General features: G+C 41.3%; 1 protein-coding gene across 5 annotated transcripts in view; it reads right to left on the bottom strand.

Moving 5' to 3' along the window:
- FAM13B (family with sequence similarity 13 member B) overlaps positions 1–23,894 on the bottom strand; it is an 81,494-nt gene that overhangs the window by 39,719 nt on the left and 17,881 nt on the right. For all 5 annotated transcript variants that reach the window (XM_056867355.1, XM_056867356.1, XM_056867358.1 and 2 more), the window contains exons 3-7: positions 22,469–22,658; positions 20,014–20,226; positions 17,249–17,423; positions 15,252–15,393; positions 13,809–13,963 (exon numbers count right to left, since the gene is read on the bottom strand). In XM_056867355.1, the coding sequence (XP_056723333.1) occupies positions 13,809–13,963; positions 15,252–15,393; positions 17,249–17,423; positions 20,014–20,226; positions 22,469–22,658 (875 nt within the window). The remainder of the gene's footprint in view (positions 1–13,808; positions 13,964–15,251; positions 15,394–17,248; positions 17,424–20,013; positions 20,227–22,468; positions 22,659–23,894) is intronic.

Here is a 23,894-nt window from a genome sequence, read left to right as displayed (position 1 = left end):
GGAGAGAACAATCCTGTTGATTCTCCTGGACCCCGTGGCAACCCAAGTCTTTCTGGGCCAGTTACTTGGGTTGGACATCAGGGACACCATGCTTTGGTGGCTGCATTTGTACCTGGCAGACCAGTTCTATAAGGTCATGCTGAGAACAACTGCTCAGCCCCACAGCACTTAAAATTAGGGGTCTTGCAGGATTCTCTTCTGTCCCATATTCTGTTCAACATCTACATGAATCTTCTGAAACAGATCCGCCAGAGGTCTGAACCAAGCTGTTATCCATATGAAGATAACACCAGACTCTCTCTCGTTTTCAGTTGGGTAAATCGAGACAGCAGATACCCTGAACCAGAGTCCGAAGACAGTACTGAATTGGATGCATGCCAATAAACCATACCTTAATGAAGCAGAGGAACTGTTGTTCAATAATAAGCCCAACCACAGAATATCTCCCTCTTCTGTGTGGAGCTGCCCTTTCCCTTAAGGAGCGGTTGTTTTAAAATGCAAGGCTATAGGGTGGAGGCACAGATCTCTGTAATACATACTGCCTTTAACCTGCATTGGCTGGTTGACCAGCTATGGTTCTTCCTAAAGACATGTGATTTGGCAACAGTTAACTATACTCTTGTTACAACCAAACTGGACTAGCGCATTTCCCTCTATGTGGGGCCACTTAGGAGACTGTTCAGAACCTTCAAGTCATTCAAAATTCAGCAGCTGTGAGACTGGCAGGTTACAGTTACAGAGGCCATACCCTGTCAGTTCTGGGGGGGAAATTCACTGGCTGCCAATTCACTTTCAGAGACAATTCAAAATGCACACCTACAATTCTCTACATGCTTTGATAGTAGACTACCTGCAGGATTGTTGTCCTGTATACAAACCATCAGACTCTGCATGAGTGCCCACTTTTCACAGCTTAGGCAGGTAAGCACCCGTGATGGTACCTGTTCAGAGTAGTGGCACACAGGCTGTGGAATGCCCACCCCACGGAAGTCACCTGGCACCAAATTTGCAATTTTCAGGTTCTAGGTTAAGATCTTATTTAATGCAAAACTTAAAGATGATATTTCTTTCCCCATTGGAGTTCTACCAGCCATTCTGTTCTTCTATCACTGCTGTTTTAAAAGGCTTCCTCACTGTTTCTATGCTGTGCTATTTTTTGGATTAAGATCTTTGTGGAAGCAGAAATGCCAGATGTTCAAGATAGATTCAGAAAAGGAAGAGGCACTAGAAATCATGGTGCAAATTTATATTGGCTACTGGAGCATACGAGAGAATTTCAAAAGAACATCAGCTTGTGTTTCATAGATTACAGCAAAACATTTAACTGTGTGGATTATGAAAAACTATGGTTGGTGTTAAAAGAAATGTGTGTACCACAACATCTGATTGTTTTGATGCACAACCTACACTCTGGACAAGAGGCTACTGTTAGGACAGAATATGGAGAAACAGAATGGTTTGCAGTTGGCAAGGGTGTTAGACAAGGATGTCTTTTATCTCCCTGTCTTCAATCTAAGAATAAGGAAAGCTGGATTAGATTTAGAAATTGTTTAAGACTTTCTATTCCTTGGCTCCATCATCAGCCAAAACGGAGATGGAACCAAGAAATCAGAAGGAGACTGAGACATGGAACAGCAGCCATAAAGGAGCTAGAAAAGATTCCTAAGTGTAAGGATGTATCACTGGTGACCAAGATCAAGATAATTCATGCCATAGTAGTCTCCATTACTATGTATGGGTGTGAAAGTTGGACAGTGAAGAAAGCTAACAAGAAGAAAGTAGATTCCCTTGAAATGTGGTGTTGGGAGAGAGTTTTAGATACCATGGACAGTCAAAAACACAAATAAGTGGGCTCCATATCAAATCAAGCCTGAACTCTCCCTAGAAGCTAAAATGACTAAACTGAGGCTATCGTACTTGGTCACACTATGAGAAGACAAGAGTCACTGGAAAAGACAATGATAATCGGAAAAATTGAAGGTAGAAGGAAAAGAGGAAGGCCCAACATGAGATGGACTGACTCAGTCAAGGAAGTCATGGCCCTCAGTTTGCAAAACCTGAGTAAGACCACTAATGATAGGATATTTTGGAGGTCATTAGGTTACAGGGTTGCCATAGGTCGGAAGCAACTTGACAAACATAGGTCGGAAGCACTTAACACACACACACACACAAGATCTTTATGACATTTTTAATCTGTCATTTATCTGCCAATTTTTTGCATTCTTTTTTTGCTGTTGTACTTTTTTTATTGAACTGTTTTGATGTATTTTGTTGTGAGCCATCTGCAGATATTTACAAGTGGAGACATATTTTCAAACACTAATATCCCATGAAGATTATACTAAAAGTACAGCAACACAATTAATAAACAAAAATAAGGCCTACGAATTCACCAGAGATAAAATGCTTGCGTATTAACAGATGCAGAATGGTCATCTATGCAGTGCCTTCTAGTACCTGTACTGTATATCAGGAATTCTGTGGAGATTAACCGCAGGAGCTACCATCTCCCTTCTGGTAGAAATGCTTCTCTTTAGTGCATGCCCTAAGGAATGTGATGAGCACCTACTCACTGGGTCCCTTTCACTGATATAATCCATGATGTCTCCTCAGACAAGAAGATATGCTTTTAGTGAAGAAAGCGGGCAGGATTTGCAACTGCACAGACCATTACATGTAAGCAATCTGCTCTTCCTCTTTGTGGGGTGTCTTCAGATACATATCTGGCAAACTAGCAAGCTAACAAACCTAGCAGTTATAAAAAATTACCCTTGTACTGACGGGTAATGCTACCATATGTAGAGAAGTGTGATCATTTCTCTACCTTTCAGTGAGCAGGGAGATGAATCCCTTTGTAAAAAACAGTGCCATATAAAAAGATGGTTTTACCAGCTCTAATCATAACTTGATACGTGGACACAATCCATCTGGATAAAGCACTAGGAAGAAATCCACTGTGTTTAGGATTAACATAGCAAATTAATTTCCTTTCTGTAATGAGACCATCTTATGAAGGAAAAAGCCAAAGTCCTTCTAACCTCAAGGGTATGAAATATATGCTCTTCACTGAAGAACTGGAAGAATTAGATATTAAGATGGAAGTCTGAAACGGTGGTTTGGAGCGATGGAGTCTGATCTGGAGAACCGGGTTTGATTCCCCACTCCTCCATGAGTGGTGGAGGCTAATCTGGTGAACTGGATTTGTTCCCCCACTCCTACACATAAAACCAGCTGGATGACCTTGGGCAAGTCATTCTCTCTCAGCCCCAAGTACCTCACAGGGTGTCTGTTGAGGGGAAGGGAAGGAAAGGGAAGGCGACTGTAAGCCGCTTTGATTCTGCCTTAAGAGGTAGAGAAAGTCGGCATATAAAAACCAACTCTTCTTCTTCTTCCTTTTAATATGTACCCAGAGATACTATAAATCAGAACTCCAGCAAGTTAGTCAACTGACCCTTCTGGCAGTGGTGAAATTAAATAAGAAGAGAATGTAGAGCTTGTACACAACCATAGACATGAACAGCCACCTCATTAGAAGCATGACAACCAGAAACAAGCTTCAAGAGGCTACAATGTCCTTAGCAGAGTTTAGGCTACAGAGTCCTTTAAGGAAGCATTTCATTAACAGGAGAGGAAAACTGAACAGTCCTTAATAGTATAGAAAAAAATGCCACCAAGTGACGAATAAAGAAAAAGAAAAACCTTCAACCTATAAGAGTTAGGGATATTTATTTACTCCATTTATACCTTGCTGTTCTCCCCAACGCGGACCCAAGTTTTATCCTCACAACAACCCTTTGAGGTAGGTTAGGCAGTGTGTCTGCAACTGGCTGAAGGTCATCCAGCAAGCTTCCATGGCAAAGTGGGAATCCAAGCCTAGGTCTCTCAGATCCTTTCTGATCCTCTAACCACTATACCACGCTGGCTGTAGTCCAAGATAAACTTCATTGATCTTATGAAAAGGACTGAAAGATCGGGACTTGACAAAAATGGGAAAACTAATTAAAGCAGGGCTTCTTGATGGAAGATTTCCAAGCATTTAAAAAGACTTCAGAGAGCACCTTTAAAAGTGTTACAAAGATTCAAATCTACAAGTTGTTTGCTTCAGGGTTCACATACAGTAATCCAGTGAAGCCCCAGACTTCATTAGAAACTCATCTCAGAAGCTACTGGAAGAAGCAGAAAATTTCCCCTGAACCAAGCACAGAAGCTTAGTGAAGACTGTGTGTTTTAGAGCAATCTTGTAAAGTGAGTAAGAGAGAGAAGGGAGGGTGTACCATCCATACTCCATAGTCACAGAACAGTATTAGGAGGTTTGCAGCCCTCTCTGCTATCAAAATAGCAGCATTTGGCTTCCTGGGATGTGGTGTATAAGGAAATGCAAAGGTGTCTCCAGAGACTGAAGCAGATATTGTGGATCCAGGTACCGCTAATATGACACCTCAATAGTTCTGCTTAACATGTCTGCAAAAGAATTGCTTTGATCAACAAGGTGAATTACCAAAGTGATTCCATGATGCAGACACAGGTAAATTGACAGGGAACATAATGTTGCACCCTTGTTCAATTTTGTAATGTTTGGAGGCAATAGGGTACAAACTACCTGAACAAATTTCCCTTGATGCAGAAGGAAGAAGAAGGCAGTCTTTGTCCACCATGACCATTGCGTAGTTTTGGAAGTATCCGTCTCATGTGCAAGCTCCAATGATAACCAAGGCTTGACAGTAGGCTCCCATACCTCGAAGGAACACAGTTGTCATGACTTAGATCTATGCTGAGAAGAGGGAAAGGAATTGCTTGCTGTACATTTTGCTGTACATTTTGCTGGGCTTAGCAGGAAAGGCTTAGCAGGAAAGATAATACTATTGGAAACATTCGGAGGAATTTGGAACGTCTGTTCCAATGAAAATGAACAGAACAGTTCTCTGAAGCAACATTATTTAATGAGCAGTCTGGACAGGGACCTTGAAAAACCAGTTGGTCATAAGGAACATAAGCCTAAGACCCTGCCATTAAATTGAATTGGGTAGTGATGAGATATGATTATTGACTATTGATGTAAATGTCCACTATAGAAAATAAACAAGGTTGTCTAAGCTGTTGTTGAGTATCTCCATCTAGGAGCCACTTGCCTACATAGCGGAAGACTTAATACCACCGCTCAGCACATTACGTCAGCTTACCACATCCTCTAATAATTAACCACAGGCCAATCAGAGCCACCACCTCTAGAAGTATGTCACTCCTATTATTTCACAAGACAAACAATTAGCCCCTAAGAGACAAAAACGGAAACAATTATGCACGTATCCCAACTAGTATACTTATTAAATAATTGCCAAAACAGAAACAGTCCAGACACAACACGAGTTAAATGAAGCTTTAGACATCTCCCTTTTGCAGTGAAGGAGATTCTCAATATCTGAGCTTGTGGTAGGATGTGTGAAATTAATATAAAAAGTCTATAAGAATTTGTAGTAAAAAAAACTCCTACTTAATTATCAAGAGTTTTAAGACCAGTGTAAGTATTTAATGTACCAAAGTATATTTTACATATGCTTACATTTCATTCACTAGTGCCAAAACCACAGTTTCATAGTTTGAAACACATTTTTCAAAACTTTAAACATAAACGTCAAATATTATTCTTAAAACTTTACAGATAATTGGTAGTAACTCCTGTATCAAAACAAAAAGTTTGTTTTGGTTTTAGTTCAGTGAATTGTTACAGCAATTCATGACAATAGTGCATGCTCCCATGTTTACTGGTTTCCTTTGGCTCTAAAACAACCTGCTTCTGCTATTGCTAATCTGTTAATTTCTGAGGATACACACATACAATAGTGTAAATGAAAAAAACTCAATGCATTTCTAATATAAATAAACCTACAATCCATGAAATTTTTAAATATTATCATGTTTCTGTCAACGAATTTATACAAACACAAAACCTGGCATGCTGCGGAAACAGGTAAAGGGGTAAAATTCTTAAGAAAAAATTGAGGGAAGGTTTGAATAATATTAAATGACTACCTACATCTAATACAAATTGAATATGAGCCAGGTTTCTATAAAGTACTATACATCTCTTATTGAACCTATTATATAAATATCAGTGCAAAGTCAAGGATGACTCAGGGAAGGGGACAAGACAAATTTTAGTAATATAGAATGTGCCATTTTAGAAAAGGCACTATTTCAAGCAGAACATGGAAAACAATGGAATAATGCATTTGGAGGAATTCAGATCTGGAACTCTGAAATATCCAAATCATAATAGAGGAGGTAATAAACCTTCCACTCCCAACAGGAATAACTGTCCGCAACCTAAGAGTACTTCAAAACATTCTGCAGTTCTCTCCATGCACACACACACACCCCTCTTTGCATACACATGAAGGTTCTCAAAACAATGAGAATGGAACAGCATTGCTCCAGAGTCTAAAGAATCCTTTCACCACTTAAAATTTCTCACATCAATTTAACAGGTTTTGGTAAAATGCCATATGCCCCAACTGTAACAAATTACAATATATATTGTCTTGCTCAAACTAACATACATTTTTGTGCTTCAAACAACATTACTTGGGTAGACTGCTGATGCAGCGTGACACAGCAAGACCCCTGGGTAAGCATTTTATATTCTACTAAGTTATTTATTAATATGCTTGCAAAGATCGAAAACTGGCAGAAAGACTCAATTAGAACAAAATCCCAAACTTCCTTGTAATTATATACACACTATGTCATGCAGTGTTTCACATTGCAGTGAATAACTTCAAAGAACATTGATGTTGTCAAATATATTTCAAAAGTTATTTCAATCATATTGAACTATCCTTTTAAGTACATTTACCTGTGCAGAAAAACTTTGCAAGCCATTCTGATTATTTTTGCTATTCCAAACGAGCACTTCATGTAAAAACATTTCATTTGAAGAACAATACAGTATGGTGTTCTCTGTTGGCTATTCATTCTGCTTTCTTGACGACTTCAATAGCTGCTTGCAAGATGGCACTTCTGGAGTGCTGCACTAAGCCCTGCAGTCTACATAGAAATAGACTGCAACATGAGGTCACTACTGACAATAAGCTGCCCAATCAACATTTTAGCTCTGGTGTGCATTTCATTCTACCTACTCTTGGTGCAAGAAAGTGGATCCTAAGGATTTCAGAGAATAGCACCCATCTTCCCAGCTGGAGTGCCACACAAGAAAAGATTCATAAGATAGCACATGATGAAATATAAGTCATTTGAACAAACAGAAAGGGAACTGTGGGATTACCTTAGACAAACTATGATTGAAAGGGGGGCACTGCAAAGTAGAAGCACTAAATAAAGCCACAAAGAAACTAACTAAAATAAAATCAGAGAATTTGAGATTAAAATTAAAATTATATCAACAAAATTTGGAACGTTCTCAAAAAAGTGTCTAAAATGAAGACTACAAAATTATTTATATTCACATTATCTGCCTAGATATTTGGCATGGGGGTCTCAGAGATCTCCAGGACAAAGATGAGAAGGATATAATGACAGTGGAGTGGGAAAAGTGATGGAGCTCTGACGGGAAGGCAACAGTAAACATGGGGGATAAAACTGGACTTCTTTTTACTTACTAAACCAGGGGTGTCGAACTCATTTGTGAAGAGGGACAGATCTAACATCAATGTCTCTTGGTCGGGCCGAAGATGGGTGGCCTCCATGGGAGAGGGGAGTCCCCGTTGGGAAGCTCCCCCCCCCTTTACAGAGACCAGGTCTACCCATTGGTTTCTATGGGCTACCAATGGGTAGACCTAGCCTCCGTAGGGGGGGTCTCAGTCAGGACGCCAGGTCTACTGCCATGCAAACCAATGACCTGGCCTCCCGATGGAGACGGGGTTTTTCCCCCCACAGAGGCCAGGTCTACCCATTGGTTTGCATGGCAGTAGACCTGGCCTCCCGACTGAGACCCCCCCCCCGGAGACCAGGTCTACCCATTGGTTTCTATGGGCATAGAAACCAATGAATAGACCTGGCCTCTGTGGAGGGGGAGGAGAAAGTCCCCGTCGGGAGGCCAGGTTTACCGCCATGCAAGCGGTGGCCTGGCTGCACCCAGGAGAGTGGGGTGGTGGTGGCGGGAAAGGCGATCCTGGCCCCCATGGGGGCCAGAAGTGCCCGGGAGAGTGGGGGGGATGGCGGGGAAGGCGATCCTGGCCCCCGCCGGGACCAGGCGTGCCCGAGAGAGTGCGAGGTGTAGTGGTGGCGGGAGTGGTGGTGGCAGGGAGGGTGAGCCTGGCCCCCGCAAGAGTGCGGGGGTGGCGGGGGGGCCAGGCTTGGCTCACGGGCCGGTGAGCAGCCCTCCGAGGGGGCAGATCTGGCCCGCAGGCCACCAGTTTGACACCCCCGTACTAAACGTCATGGGTTCCCCTCTTGTATTATATACATTATTATATATATTCACAGAAAATTGATAAGCTTCTAAGCTTCTATACAGGTGTAACAAATTCCCTGTGTCATGAATCCAACTCTCACAAACCTAGAGTCTCCTCAACACAGCTTTCATCAAAGAGAACGTACTTATAAAAGTATCTGAACAGAATAATATACTTCTGTATTATTTCATAATTATACTACCCAAATCTTTCCCAATAATTTTATTATTTTCTTTCTGAAGCCCTTTCATTATAAATCTACTTACTTTTTGCCAGTAAGCCTCTACCACTCTCACTGTAGATTTAGTCCTGTAGTCAAGATCCCTCAAAATTAATTATCTGACATTTCTGTACAAGGAAGTATTAAAACTATAGATACTGATAAAAAGGAAGAAGCACAACCTCCAGCACAACCATTTAGTTGATCACACAACTGCATTTTTCAAAAATAAGACTTCTAATAGTTTAGTGACCATATTAGCACTAATAGCTTCATGCTGCCCATGTGGATAACGAAACCGGTGTAACTGGGGTCAACCATAGTTACCATTTAGGGTTCTGCAAATCTGGGGGGAAAGTCTAAAATTCTCAAAACATTTTAAAGAGGTGAACCTTAGCTGTAACATCTGCATATGTGCAAATGTTTTTAAAAATCACCCTGGTCAGGGTTTGGCAATCATTGTGGGTTGCCACAGCAACCAATGCATGCCAATGCATTTGCCTGGATATTTGGCATGGGGGTCAGAGATCGCCAGGACAAAGATGAGAAGGACATAATGACAGTGGAGTGGGAAAGGTGATGGAGATCTGACGGGAAGGCAACTGTAAACATGTAAAACTGGACTTTTCACCTATTAAACTTCATGGGTTCCCCTCTTACTGGTTTCTAATTTATTATTAAAAATCCATCTTGGGGTTTTCCCTTCATCTGCACCTAGCACTGGGAGGAGGGGAAGCAATCCCATGTCATCCTAGGTAGAGAAGGCTCTTGGAAATTTAGGGTTGATCCAAACAAGCAGAAGAGCACTCCTGCTCACCACCCAAGGGGGGAGCGACTTGTGTCAATTTTGGTTTCTCATGCAGACTCTCTGGAAGTAATCTATCAGAAGTGGCTGTTTAGGAGGTTATGGGGCTATAAAGGGAAGAAAGTGGTGGAGGACAGTCATTATGCAATCTCACAGTTCTCTGGACCCAACTCACAGTCTTGCCATTAAAGAGTTCCTGCCCCTATCCTATAAATTCTAACACCATGAGAAAGACACCATTGCCCAATGTTACTCTCATAATAAAAAGTGGACAATTTTGAACTGAGAGCTTACATTCCCCCAAACACCTACGGTAATTGCCTAAACACATAAAAATCTGAAAGTTCTCCTGCTTTGTTTCTCAAGTAAATCTTAAGTAGCAAGAATTTTGTGTTTGAAACATTCTGACCTAAAGGCACATTAAAGGTCTGTCATCCAAAGAAGGCAGGACAGTTTCATAATGCAAGAGTATTCGCCCCTATTGTTTGTGAACAATTCGAAGAAGAAATATGCATAGGGAGAAATTTTGTTTCTATTATATCTATCTTACTATAGAACTAGGTTTGACAGCTTTGTAAAAAGATGGTCACTTGTAGTTAGCTTTAAATGATAAAATTTCCAAAGTAACTAGCAGAAGACAGTATTTTATTTTTCATCTATTTACAGCAGGGGTGGGGAACGTCAGGCCCAGGGGCCATTTAAGGCTTGCAAAATCATTTGGTCTGGCCCTTTGTGGGTCCTGGCAGATCTCTAGCTCAGAAGGATCTAAGACTGGTCATCTGCCCCCTCCCGCGGACAGGAATAGCCTATATTCAAGGCGGATATAAGTTTGTTTTGCCGAGAAAAGGAACATTTTCCCCCCTTGCAGAAGAGTCGTTAGCTATGGAGCTGCTAGGACCACCCAAGAAACTGTGTTAACCCTTTCCCACCCGGGCCATGGAAAAACGTATTCTCTCTGTACTACAAGGGAGCTGGGGGCGGAAGTGGCGACAATGGAGGGGTTAAAGGGGGCAGGGCCAGAATGCGTGTGGGGGGGACGAGTTCTTAGCCAGTGTGTCCTCATTTCATCCTTGCAGGCGGAGGTAGCAGGAGCCAGCTGTAGAATCCGGCCCCAACCATGCAGAGCAGGAGCCACTCCGGCGTGCGGCAGGACAGCTACGCCCAGCTGATGCAACAGACCATCCTGTGCCACCAGGTGGGTGAGTGCACCACCGGTTGGATGCCTGCCTGCTTGCCCGTGCCGGGGGGGGGGGTCATCTGGGGCAGCTGCCTGCTTGGGGCTTGGTCGGCTAATTTTTAAGTTGATAATTTGGTATGGCCCACGAATGATGTTATAAATATCCAAATGGCCCTTGGCAGAAAAAAGGTTCCCCACCCCTGATTTACTGAGTTTAAGTAAATTAAAGAGGCAACTATAATATCAGATGAACTCTGTGTAACTCAGGAAGTGTTTTCTCACAGTACAAGAGTAAACACAGGACATGCTAAATGCAGCTAAATTGACCTTTTTTTACTTACGGTATACGTTTTCCAAAGAGCACTACAAGATCAGGAAATTAAAGGATCAACTCTGCAACAAGGCCACAAATCCAAAAAGCACTACAAGATCAGGAAATTTTTCCAAAAGCACTACAAGATTAGGAAATTAAAGGACCAACTCTGCAACAAGGCCACAAATCTAAGAACAAATTTTGTTTTAAAAGTGTTAAAAAGGCATATTATACCCTACCACATGTACTAGAATGTTTTGTACAACTGAACAATTATGTTGTCAGAAAATGTCAGAAAATCTAAAAAATGAAGGGCTTCAGCAGAATCTTTTATTTATTTATTGAGTTTATTTATTTATTTATTTATCTGCTGCCTTTCCAGGCCAAGGGCTGTTCAAGGAGGATTACAACCATCTCCAGCAGAATAAAAACAATTCAGGCAAAAATACAAATCATACAACACATCAGATGAGCAGCAATAATTTAAAACTAAAATATCAGTACAAAACATCAGCAAGTAATAAAACACTACTTCAGCCAGAAAGAACTCAAACCAACTCACATTGTGACTGAAATCAGAAAACTATAGCCACAGTAAAATAAAATATCCAGAGTTACATTCAGCAATACAATGGCCAGCCATCACCACCACACCGGAAGATGGTCTGAAGTAAAATTCAAAAGCCTGAGCAAACAAAAATTTGTTAACCTGACACCTCAAAATCAAAAGGGTAGGCACTCGGCAAACCAGGAAGGAAAGCATTCAAGGTGTCATTACTAAAAAACTCAACACCCATCTCTGATTGCCACCTGTTTCACCTGTGTGGGCAGAGCCGTACAAAACCTAAGCAACAGGCAGGATGATACAGGAGATGGTCCATCAAGTACAAGGTTTCTAAACAACCGAGGGCTTTAAAGGCATTTTGAACTGGGTCAGGAAACAAGTATGCAGTCAGGGCAAGTTTTTAATAGTCTACAAGTGGGGGGCATCTTATTTCCCCTTCCCCACTGTTTCTCCTCTCTGTTCCTGGAAGGCCGTCATTGCCTTCCCCCTTTCCCTGCTTCCCTTTCTCCTTCACGCACCAGCCAATCTACCTTCATCTGTCCCGTTTTCCCTCCTTCACTCCCAACAGCCTCTATCTGGGAAAACTACAGCTGAGTTGCACAGGTGCAATGGCAGGAAACCTGCAAGGAGTTGTATGAGGCACCTCACTTTCCCCGTATGTCCTGCTTCGATTATTTTGAGAGTTTTAACTCCCCCTCCCAACAATTTTAAAGAGTCAGATTTTTCTGCACACCTGGGAAGTTTTTTAGCTATGTAGAAAGATCTGTCTTGACTATTCATGGCTCCAGTCTTTGGATGTAAGTATGTACAGAAATGGACCTATTGATGTAGGAAAGAGGAAAGAGTTTAGGGAGGGGGATACAGGAGAAAGTGATGTACCACCACAAGTCCTTCTTTGTTCCCTACTACACAACTGGGCCCAGCTCGGCAGCTGGCACTGCACAGAATTTTCCCATGGACAGACTGTCAGGGGGAAGGAAAAAGGGAATGCTGAAGACGGGGAGCAAATAAATTTAATTGGCTGGTGAGTAGGAAGGAGAGAAGGAAGCAGGAAAAGAGGAGAGGCTAGAGGGGCTTTTAGGGAATGGAAAGAGCCAACAGTGGGAGAGGGGGAAATCACATTCCTTCCTTGCCAGTCTATGAGAATCCCCCTCTTGTATCTTATAATGCTGTAGGCTGCAATCCTGAAGGGGGGGACCTCCTTAGGAGCCAGCGTGATCCTGCGCCAGTGTAAGTGCCCATTTATCCTAGGATAACAGGCACTTTCGCCATCCCGGGGGCAAATATGCTGGCACCGGGAAGCTGTGGCCAGCCCCCGCCACCAACACAGCCATGCCGGCAGGGATTTCCCAGAAAGGAAAGCCCCCGCTGGCATGGGGGGCATTCCTGGGGGCAGAGCTGCCTTTAGGCAGCTTCCTAACCCCTTTGGACCCAAGAACCCCTCCCCGTGGCTATGCGGGTGTAGCCTTGCTCTTTTCAATGGGGGCATTTTCCCTGTTAACTGTTTACAATGTCTTTTATTTTATTTTTGGCAGCCGGGAAGCCTCTGTGCAGGCGGTGTGGCTGTGCCGCATCCAGCTACTGCCTAATTGCCCCCCTTCAGGAATGGGCTGCCCGTCCCATATAATGAACTGGTCAGAAATTAATTTGTGTTTCATGTCATGATTATTTCTCCTGCATTATACAGTACACTCATTTCCATTAACATGTCAAAAAAAGTTTGTTAAATAAAATTTTAAACTAGCAAATATAGCATGATCAATCCAAATTTAAAAGTGCTTAATTCTTGTTGAACTCAACAGAGAAGAATGAGGCATGTGCTCTTAAATTAATGGTATGTTAAAGAGCTTAATTCTGACTGGACTGTGAAGTCTAAGGTATCAAGAGAATGGAAGGAAGAACTGAGTGTGGAATTACTCTCTACCACCAAATAAGATACTAGAAAAGTGAACATAGTAAAATGCATACATTTTGCCATTAGGGATGGGTCCTAAGAATGATTTTGTCATGGTCAGTGATAGAAAAAGCTGGTGTGGTATACAGACATACACGTTGGACCAGCAAGTGGACAATTCAGTTTCAACTGTAAAGCTTATCATCTCGCAGTTTGCCTCATAGGATGCTTGTGGCTAAAATAGTCAAGCAACCTCCTTGAAGGAGGAGATGATACACATTCAATAAATAATAAAGACAGATGAGAGAACTCTGAACGGATGCTGCTCCACTGAAAGTTCACTGGCTCTCAAAAGTAAAAAAGAAACACAGCAATTTACTGCCTAGCTATTGCTGCCCATACTAGAAATTTCATTAATACCTTGTTGAAGCTGCAACGCTGCATGACTCCAAGATGCTCTCCATCATATCTCGAGGCTCTATATCTTGCTTATATTCTGGGTCTTCCATATTTTCTTCTTCTTCTGGCATTTCTGGCTGGTCAAGCTTTACATCATCATCCAATAGATCATTTATCTTTAAAAAAATCAGTAAAATAAAGTGTCCCCAAAATCAGATTAGTAACATCTCAAATCTTTGGAAAAAGTGTGCTTTATTGTAGTCCATAGCAGAGGAACAAGTGATAATAAATTTAGGTTCCCTAAGAATGTTGTGGTATAATGTATAAAACCCTCTTATGAATAATGGGGAAAAACTGAAACGAAGGAAAAGGCAAGGCTGAGGAAAACTGAACCACAGCATGACAGGAGAGTGGAGCACTTGGAACAAAGAAAAAAGCTGTAGGGAAGTGGAATGACAGTTTAAAAACCCTAGAAAGGGGAGAGAAAAAGGAGACCCACAGGTTAGAACGCAGACCAGTGAACTTGTAGGGCCATACAGCCGACGACGTGAGGAGACCGGGGAGGGGAGGGTAGAAATGTAATAAATAATAAATGTTTGAGAGCCAAATCTCATATTTTTGACACGCTACAGCCAAGAGTCTGGGTTATGCCTTTTGAGGCCAAAAAATGATCTGGGTCATCACAAAGCCACTGCAGTTACTGTTAATGAAAGAGGCAAGTATCTCTGCAAACTGAACAGTGGCTTGCTCCTATGACACAGGGAAACCTATTCATAAAATTAAACGTTTCCTTGGAGTCACATTATTTCCGTAACCGACTAAGTTCCAAATGTTACAATGTATCAACCAAATACATAATTAACAGAAACACCAAACAATTTCTGAAGCACCGTTCTTCACCATGTACATGTAAAGAGGGTGTAAGAATAAACTGTACAGAGCCAAAGGTAGCTTTCATGTTCATGACATAGCAATTCTTACTGGACAAAACAGAAGGGAAAATGACCCAACCTAATAACAAAGTTAGGTACCCAAAAGGTTAGGTGAAATAAAATAAAACAATGAAACATATTTAATACAAAGCGCTCAAGCATATATTAAAAACAAGCCCTTATGGCAACCAAAACAGGATTAATAGTCTAAAACCATATGCCAAACGTGTTTCAATGCCAGGCCTTCTTCAGTGGTCTAATAAAACATATTATGCACACATAAACCTTCATTAACAAACAGAACAATTTTGCGCTTGCCCGGGTATGTATTATAAGATGTATTCCAAATGGATTTTGTGCCTTTGTCACCAGAACGTTACTAAAATATGTTTTGTATTGTCAAAGCACACATTCAAGGAATGGGGCTATCATTACATTCAAAGTGTGCATATCAACATCAACCAGAAAAAAAATTTTTTTTACTTACAACAAAATATTTTATTAAACTTAAACAATATTTTGATACTCTTACCTGCTCAGTAATTGAACTTAAATCATTAGAAGAGAAATCCTCCTCTTCATTTTCAAAGAGTTCATCATAATTCTCTAACAGTCCCACCATAACTCTGCTAACTAGTTCTTGCTCTCTCAAATCCTCCACATCTGTGTAAACGCTAAGAAAAAAGGCCAGAATAAACTTTATGATTTCTGAAACATATTTTCCAAACGTTACTGATAGTTGCATGGTCTGAGGATATTTTTCTTCAGGGGAAGGGAGGAGGTGAAATGCACGTATTGGGGATTCTGAGGCCATGCTTCCAACTGTATGTCTCTCCTCTCTGTTCTCAAGCTCCTAAAAGTAATCTACAACAGTTTTTTATCTTCAACCTTTCGAAATGAGGAAACTACCTTTATCCCACAGGCTTAGGACCCAATCAGCTACAAGCATGTGGCAGGAAGTCACGTAACAATCATGCTCTCATGATATCAGGGTAACAGGACAAAGAAGTGGCCAGAATTAAGAACATAAGAACGGCCCTGCTGGATCAGACCAAGGCCCATCAAGTCCAGCAGTCTGTTCACACAGTTGCCAACCAGGTGCCTCTAGGAAGCCACTAACAAGGAAGCCACTAACAAGTTATGATCCACCTCACAAATCTCAATGCCAGGACTGTGGCAGCAACGTAAGAGAAGCAAGGTCAGGAAAACACAAGCTTGAGCACTAGGTGGTTTACTACAGAGGCACAAGCAGATTCAGAAACCATCCTCCCTGCAAAAGCTCTCCCTTGCCTTTTTTCTCCCTTTCCCCATACCCAGCCACCCCTACTCCCACCAGTCATCCCATGCTCCTTGCCCATGCTTGTAGCATGGGGCCCCCCTCCCCATCTGCAAAAGATCAGTGTTCTCAGAGAAAAAGGGCTTTGTGCTGTGATGGAAAACACTGACCAGCACATAGTGGTGCCCAGGCCAAGGAAATAACAGAAAGCAAGGGAAAGCTTTCCAGGAAGTTGAGGGGGAGCTATGAACCTGACTGTTCTAAAAAAGTAATCTTTACGGCAGAACAGTCTCATCTTGCTGATCTGCAACTCATCTCACTGATCTGCAACTCATCTCAGCATACATATGAAGAGAGACGAGGCATGGTGTCCTAGCTCTGTATGCATGCACATTAACAGAAGGTTCTTCAATAAAACAGCCATAGGTGTGTATAAACCACTAGTTGTAGCTCTATGATCCACTTGAGGGGCACAACCCATGGGATGAAGACCACTGCGTTCCAGAGCAGTTCCCAGTGCAACATGACGAACAAATGACAGTAGCCCCAATATGTGCACAGAAGCACTTGGTCACATACATTAATCTTGGGATAATAGTCACAGTAAACAAGAACACTAATTTTATATATATTTATATAATATATATTATATATTATTATTTATATTATATATATATATATATAATATACACTTATATATATATATATACTACTTTTATACAATTTTCTACTACAATAAAAATGTAGTGTTTGAAAATACACATCAAAATAAGTTAAAACAATTAAAACAGCTGTTAAATTAGCATAAAATGGTAGCAATTGTGGTGTGGTGATTAGCTTGCTGAACTAGGACCTGCCATGGAAGCTTGCTGAGTGACACTGGGCCAGTCACACACATACATACAAACCTACCTCACAGGGTTGTTGTGAGGATAAAATGGAAGAGAGAATGATGTAAGCCACTTTGGGTCCCCATTGGGGAGAAAGGCAGGGTATAAATGAAATGAAATAAAATAAAACATGATTTTTAGATTAAATGGTTGAACTTTAAAAAATTTAATGAGTCAACCATTTTTTTTATCAATGTGCTCACTGCAGTAGCCTTAACAACAGTAAGGCAAATTTTATGCAGAGGAGACTAAAATTTGGTCTGTCAAGTAACTTAACTGTCGAATCATTTAGAAAAAGTCATAATGAGTACAGCAAAAGTTGCATTAAAAGCAGGTAACAAAATTCTGTAGTATGGAACTTACTGAAAGACATCAGGACCAAAAACTGCAGCCAAAGAACTTGCAGACCAAGTCTCTTCATGATGTGATGCTACATTAGCTAAAAATCTACACAGAAATTTTAACAAACTGTAATTAAGAGGTGGCAGCTGCTGCAAGAGGAACCTCAACTTTCTCCCAAATTCATCTTCACTATAATCTGTAAAATAAAATGGAAGAATTGTTAATCAAATTACTGCATAGCAGGCAGCTATGCAGTATCTTCCAATATTTAACTTCACAAGTTTCACTTCAACAGCAACAAAACGTATGAGATTAAGAAATTATCTGGCAATGCTGATTTCAAATTTTAAATCCAATCTTAAACAGCACATCAGCATTCTACTGTACATATTACAGACCTATTCTCCTACTTATGTACTCTTCTGCCTTCCCACACCACTTGTTATTTCAGCAAGACTTTCTATATATAACTGTTGTATTGTTTCCACTATTCCAAAATATTGCTACTGGTCAGCGCACAAAGAGATTATATGCAGTTGCTGTAAAATGGATTTGCACAGCATAAACAAAGGATTTATTTTCATTCATACGTGATGATATTCAAACTCCACATCTTACCCCATTCAGTTTTGTAACCATACAGTACTTTTAAAACTGCCCTTATTATCTATTAGTCAACTATGCTGACCACAATGAGGGCATTGATATGAATAAGAGTAGCTAACTTGAGCTAATGAACTATCTTTATCTTTTGCAGGAGACATACCAGAACCATGTTAGCTACCTTTGGAAAAGAAAATCCCTCTAGGTGGACAGTAATGTATTTCCCCTGAGCAGGGTAACACAAAAATATCCTTCGGAAACAAGCGTCTGTGCATAGACCAGTAAAAACAAGTTGTTTATCTGTAATTATTTTCTTCAAGTGGTCATGTCTGCCATCACACATATGGTTTTTGTGCCCAAGAAGAAGCCGCTCATGAAAATTCTACTCTGTCCTTAAAGCTGGCGCTCAAATTCCCTCCTTTAAAGGGACACGAGGACAGGCTCCATGGCACTCTTCTCAAGAAGGGAGGAAAACTCCTTCTATACGGCTTTATTATACTGGCACAAAAGTTGTGGTATAGAAGGGATGTGTCAAACTCAATGGCATTTGTCACTTGTAACAATAAGACCCAAGAGTCTGCGGTGTAAGACTCCCATCAGCAGAAATAGTTTGAGTCTGGTTCTTATCGGACTGAGGGTTGTGGGAACATGAAGGAGTAAGTGGGTTGAACCAAAGACTACATTTAGTTTTGGAGAAAAAAGTTGGTATTGCCATATTGCTTGTAATGCAGATGGTATTGATACTTGGTTGTGAATGGTCACAGATGGAAAATCCATGGCTGGCAGAGTCAGCGGGAGATGGCACATCACACTTGCAGGGGGACACAGGGATTGAGGGACAGCAAATTCTTTGTTATGAAAACCCTGCAATCCCGCCCAGACTACTTCTGTCTGCCACCAGCTGAGAGCCACTGACCTAGCAGATAGACTTCAGGTTGCAAACGGTCTATCACAAATCGGAAGTCATCATCTGTCCAAAGGTCTTCTGTCTCAAATGACTGCCCTTCCCCACACTGTCCCCTATGCCAAGAACTCTGTCATAATCCTCTCCTCAAAACATACCTTTTTCCATGAAGCATTTGGTTCCATGAAGCAGTCAGTTTCTCTACTAAAACTAGTCTCAAGTATTTGTCACTGAACACACTTGTGCCTGCTTACCCACACATTTATCTTCCTCCCCTCCCTCTATCAACTCCCAATGTCCAATTTTAGACTGTAAGTTCTCCAAGGTAGGGACCTATCTTCTCATTGTTCTGTAAAGTGCCATGTACATTGATAGTAGCATATTACTACGTAATATTAAAAAAGCAGATTAGATGTGCTACCACGATTTACCAGCTTACACAGAAGAAAAAAGGTCTTATGCTACAGTTTGTTTTTCATATTCCTAGTTACGAATCAAGGTTTAGCACACATTTATCTTTATACCGTCCAAGACCACGGTTACACAGCCCGGATAACCTACAAGAACCTATCTTTATACCGTTTGTAATGTAGTCTGTAAGTTACTAACAATAGAAATGCAAGACAAACAATTTTACTCATCAGGTAATGGACTAATTACTACAACACTAAGCCAGAGGCCAGAAACTCAGAAGAGCGATTTACAAGGAGTCAGTACTTAGATTTTGTAGCAATATAAACAAAGAGGAAAATTAGTAGAAGCATGCTCACCATAACTTAACATGAAAGGTGAACTGAAAAGACTAGCAAAGAAAACAAGAACATTTTCACACAGATGTGAATAGCATATGTTATTTGTATGAACACTGTACCAACTTATATTGCCACTGCTCCCAAATCTATGCACAGTATCACCAAAAGACAAAAAATGACAATGAAAACTGTGCTCATCTTCTCTATAGGACTATACTTCTAGAGATGATAACCCCATTTCCACCACTGCACAGCTTCCAGACTTAGGTTTTATGCAAATGATAATAACCCAATTTGAACTTACATACTATGCATTGTGGGGGGAGGGGGGACAGGATCATACCGGAACATTCCTGTCCCTTTCCACCAACATGCATAGCATCTAAATTGGTTCAAACCAAGCCAAAGGTTGCAACAAAGATCTCTGCAAACATATGGAATGTCACAGTGAGGAAAAATCATTTACGAAGTATCAAATTTAATTGTTTCTTGAAGCTATTTAAACTTTATTAAGATTATTCCACTACCTTGAGAAAGTTGTATCAAATGCATATGTAGAGTGCCAGGAATAACTGGTTCTGGAAGTGCTTGAAGAAAAAATCTAAGAAGACTAATAGCTGAAGGTACATCTGCTTCTTTAACCAGGTCCACATCTTCTCCGTTATCATATCTTTGCCGAAGCCACTCAACTGTTTCTGCATTCCCATTGACTTGAAAAAGTCCTTCTTGCTCTAGACCTCCTTAAGTTAGAAAGAACAAAAAACAAAATTAATTAATTACTCCATTTAAAGACCAAAGAGATAAGGCAGAATACAAATGTTTTAAACAAATAAACAATGCCATTCAATGCAAGGAGTGACCACAGCAGCAATACAAACAGAGGTGGGGAACACCTGCAGGAAGATATGCCAGTTTTTCAGATGCTATCTGGCTAGATGACTATCTGCAGTTATTGCTAAAGTTCCTCTATTCTACAGAAACCTCTTTTCCCATTTGAAAACATCCCACCAATAGCAAATAAAGTAAGACACAGACAACCCACTACCAATGAAAGGACTCTTCAGTCAATAAGAATATTTTCTCAAAGCCAAACAAGGGCTGCAGTTCTGGTAAAATTGCCATTACTTTAATAAAGCAAGAGTTAAATTTAAATCTTATGCTGCTATCTGGATTTTATTGTATTGATTTTACTTTGCAAACCAACTCAACCAGATGCCAAATATTAATGAGTTCCTTGGGGGGGGGGGGTGACAGACTGGTCAAGAACAAAACCACAAAGTACTAGAGAGTGAATCCTCACAACCCCAGAAGGTAACGTGCTATCACTAATCCCCTTAAACTAACCCACCAGCCAGAAAACAAGGGACTGAGCCTCTAGCCCTCCAGAGTCTAAGATCAAGAAGTCAACCCTGCAAGGTGGGATGCTTGCAAGATGAGTTCCAAAACAGTTATTCTGGTAGTCATAACCAATAGGGCTACAGTACTGGATTCAGATTGAAGCCCCAAAACCCAAGGACACCACAAAATACAATTACCGTATTTTTCGCTCCATAAGACGCACCTGACCATAAGACGCACCTAATTTTTAGAGGAGGAAAACACCCAGACCACTTCAGCTCAATGAAGTGGTCTGGGTGCCAGGTCCCCCTACTTTTAACCCTGCAACTGTAAACATAGCAGTTTCAGAGAAACTGCTATGTTTACATTGCAGGGTTAATCCAGCCTCTAGTGGCTGTCTCCCTGATAGCCACTAGAGGCGCTTCCGCGATGCTTTCCTGTGGGCGGTTTGAATGCATGCTCTGGGAGCTGACGTCGGCGGGGGAGGAGAGGTCAACAGCACCGAGGGAGCCCGCCGCTGGATAAAGGTAAGTGGCTGAAGGGGCTTTAAGCGGGAGGGGAGCGGGAGGGGGCCCTGATAGTGCCAGGAAAACGAGTTTACCCTGAATAATTAAATTAAGTGGAGTTCACTGAATCACTGTTGGCGAGATCAGGTGACCAGCAGGGGGAAGCAGCGCGCCGCCAGATAGACCAGACACAGGAACCCCAGCAGCTTCCTCTCTGAAGCAGGGGGAAGCAGCACTCCACCAGACAGACCGCCGGACAGACACAGGAACCCCAGCACTTTCCTCTCGGCGATTCACTCCATAAGACGCACAGACATTTCCCCTCACTTTTGAGGAGGAAAAAAGTGCGTCTTATGGAGCGAAAAATACGGTAATGTTTATTAAAGGAATGTGCAGTAATACACAATGTAAGAGCAATGATAAAATAATAAAAGCTAAATTTCTTAACTAAGCATATTTAAAAGCATTGGTTCTCTAAATCCAGATGTTACCTAACAAGACTGAGTCCAACAGAGTTTTATAGCCCAAAATTGAAATAAGGTGTTCTGGTCATTATAACCCTCTTGGTCTAGAATCAAGAGGTATCCCAAAGAAAGATGTAATGCAGACAAAGGGCAAAGACTGGAATGAATTATCTTCCTTTATGCCAAACAACCCATGTTGGCATGATTCTAGTTGATCAATCTATAGCGAATGTTGTAACTTAACCAGTCAGGTATGTTGCTAACCAGGTGACTTAACCAATCAGGCGTACTGCCATCATGAGACCATGTATTCTGCAGATGTACTAATTAAGCAAGCGACTTCTCCCACCTATGGATCCTTGCAATAATGAGATGAAATGTGTAGACCTCTCTGGATTCTTTGGCCTTGAAAATGCTAGGCCTAATGGACTAACCGGCACATGGGTGGAATTCCTTATCTTGTTCTCTGAAAGTGCAGTCTGCATGACCTCAAGTTCTCAATCTTGAAACAATGTTTCAGAAAGACAAGAGGCTAGTAGGCCAGCCAGTCTCTTGACAAGGTGGCATGTAAGTCTCTAAAATCAATCAATAAAATTCTTAAGCTCAAAACAAAAAAGAATAAGTGAATAATACATATGTATCTATATTTCAAACTTATAAATAACCATACTTACCATGTTCCTCAATATATTCCACAACATGGCGAACTATGAATGGAACTTCATTGCCTGGCTGTCCTTCCTGCTGCAGTTCATCAAGTGGAATTCCAAATATTTTGTTAGCGAGAACGGAGTTGCAGTTACTCAAGGAAGGGGAGGAGCTCTTCCTCATATCTTTATGCAGCCCAATACCAAAGCTGTCTTTCTGTAAAATAAACAGTTGAAGATTCATATCATTTAACTAAATGTTCTTTAACATATGAACACCCACGACTTGATGAATGCAACTTCAGGTTATGAGATGACCTGTATGTGTATAGATTAAAAACCAATATAAAAGTGGAACTTACCATGAAGGTTCTTTCTGCTGTGAGGCAGGGAGGGCATCTTGTCATTGGTAACTCCCATCTGTCCATCAAAGAGGCAGGACCAAAACTCCTGTCTCCTAGGTGGGAGTTACCCATTGATTCAGTTTAGTAACTACCAAAGCAGTATCGGTGCTAGAAAAACTTAAGTAACTCTCAACTCGTTAAATACTAGAGAACCTTGAAATGGAAACAGGAAGCTTGTGAGAAGAGAAAAATTGAATTGTGTCCCCATTAAAGATAGGGTGGGGCAAGATTCCCTCCCTTCCTCAGAGCAGAAGGCACCCTCACGGTAATTCCTAATGTTCTGTTCTTGCTCTGAGAGGGAGGCATCTTGTCTTGGGACTTTAAAAAAAAGTCATATCTCATGTTGGACAGATAGAAATAATTATTCCATCTAAACCAGGTTTTGCAGAACTCTCCTACCAAAAGCTAAATTAGCTGAGGCAATATTAAATTTTTAATGCTTAACAAAGGTACAGACAGATGACCATGTGGCTGCCTTGCAGATCTCTTTGACCAAAGCCTGAGCTCCCAGTGCTGCATTGCTAGCTGCACACCAAATAAGACTGAGCAGTAATCCCTGCAGGTATCTGGAATTTATTACCTTGGTACCCTTGAACAACGCACTGCCTGAGGTTATAGCTTGTTGAAGCTCTAGACATCTTCTGGCCTTTGTCAGGACGACTGATTAAAATGAACAGGAAATCCATTTTTTAACGGCTGCTGTGCACCTGATATAGGTCTTAGGGCTCTCTGCTGGTCAAGTGTGTGCCACTGTTTCACCCTCATATGTATATGAAGCGAGCAGAAGGATGTTAATGTTATTTCCTGTGAGTGGTGGAAACGTACCTTTAGCATGAACAAAGGATCAATTCTTAGGACCACCTTGCATTGGTAGAAGATGCATAGCCCTCCCTTCCTTAGAGCAGAAGGCATCCTCATAGTCAATAATTCACCAAACTCCAACTGCCTTCTGACCAACTTGACAGCCATCAGAAAAAGCACCTTTATTCTTAACTGTTTGAGGGGTACTCCCAAGATCCAAGGTCTGGGTGGACAGTTGGGGGCTATGC

Source organism: Euleptes europaea, chromosome 1 (genome assembly GCF_029931775.1).
Source record: "Euleptes europaea isolate rEulEur1 chromosome 1, rEulEur1.hap1, whole genome shotgun sequence".
NCBI classification, from domain to species: Eukaryota; Metazoa; Chordata; class Lepidosauria; order Squamata; family Sphaerodactylidae; genus Euleptes; species Euleptes europaea.
The sequence above is the reverse complement of the archived record's forward strand: the minus strand, read 5'-3'. Positions and strand labels throughout refer to the sequence as shown.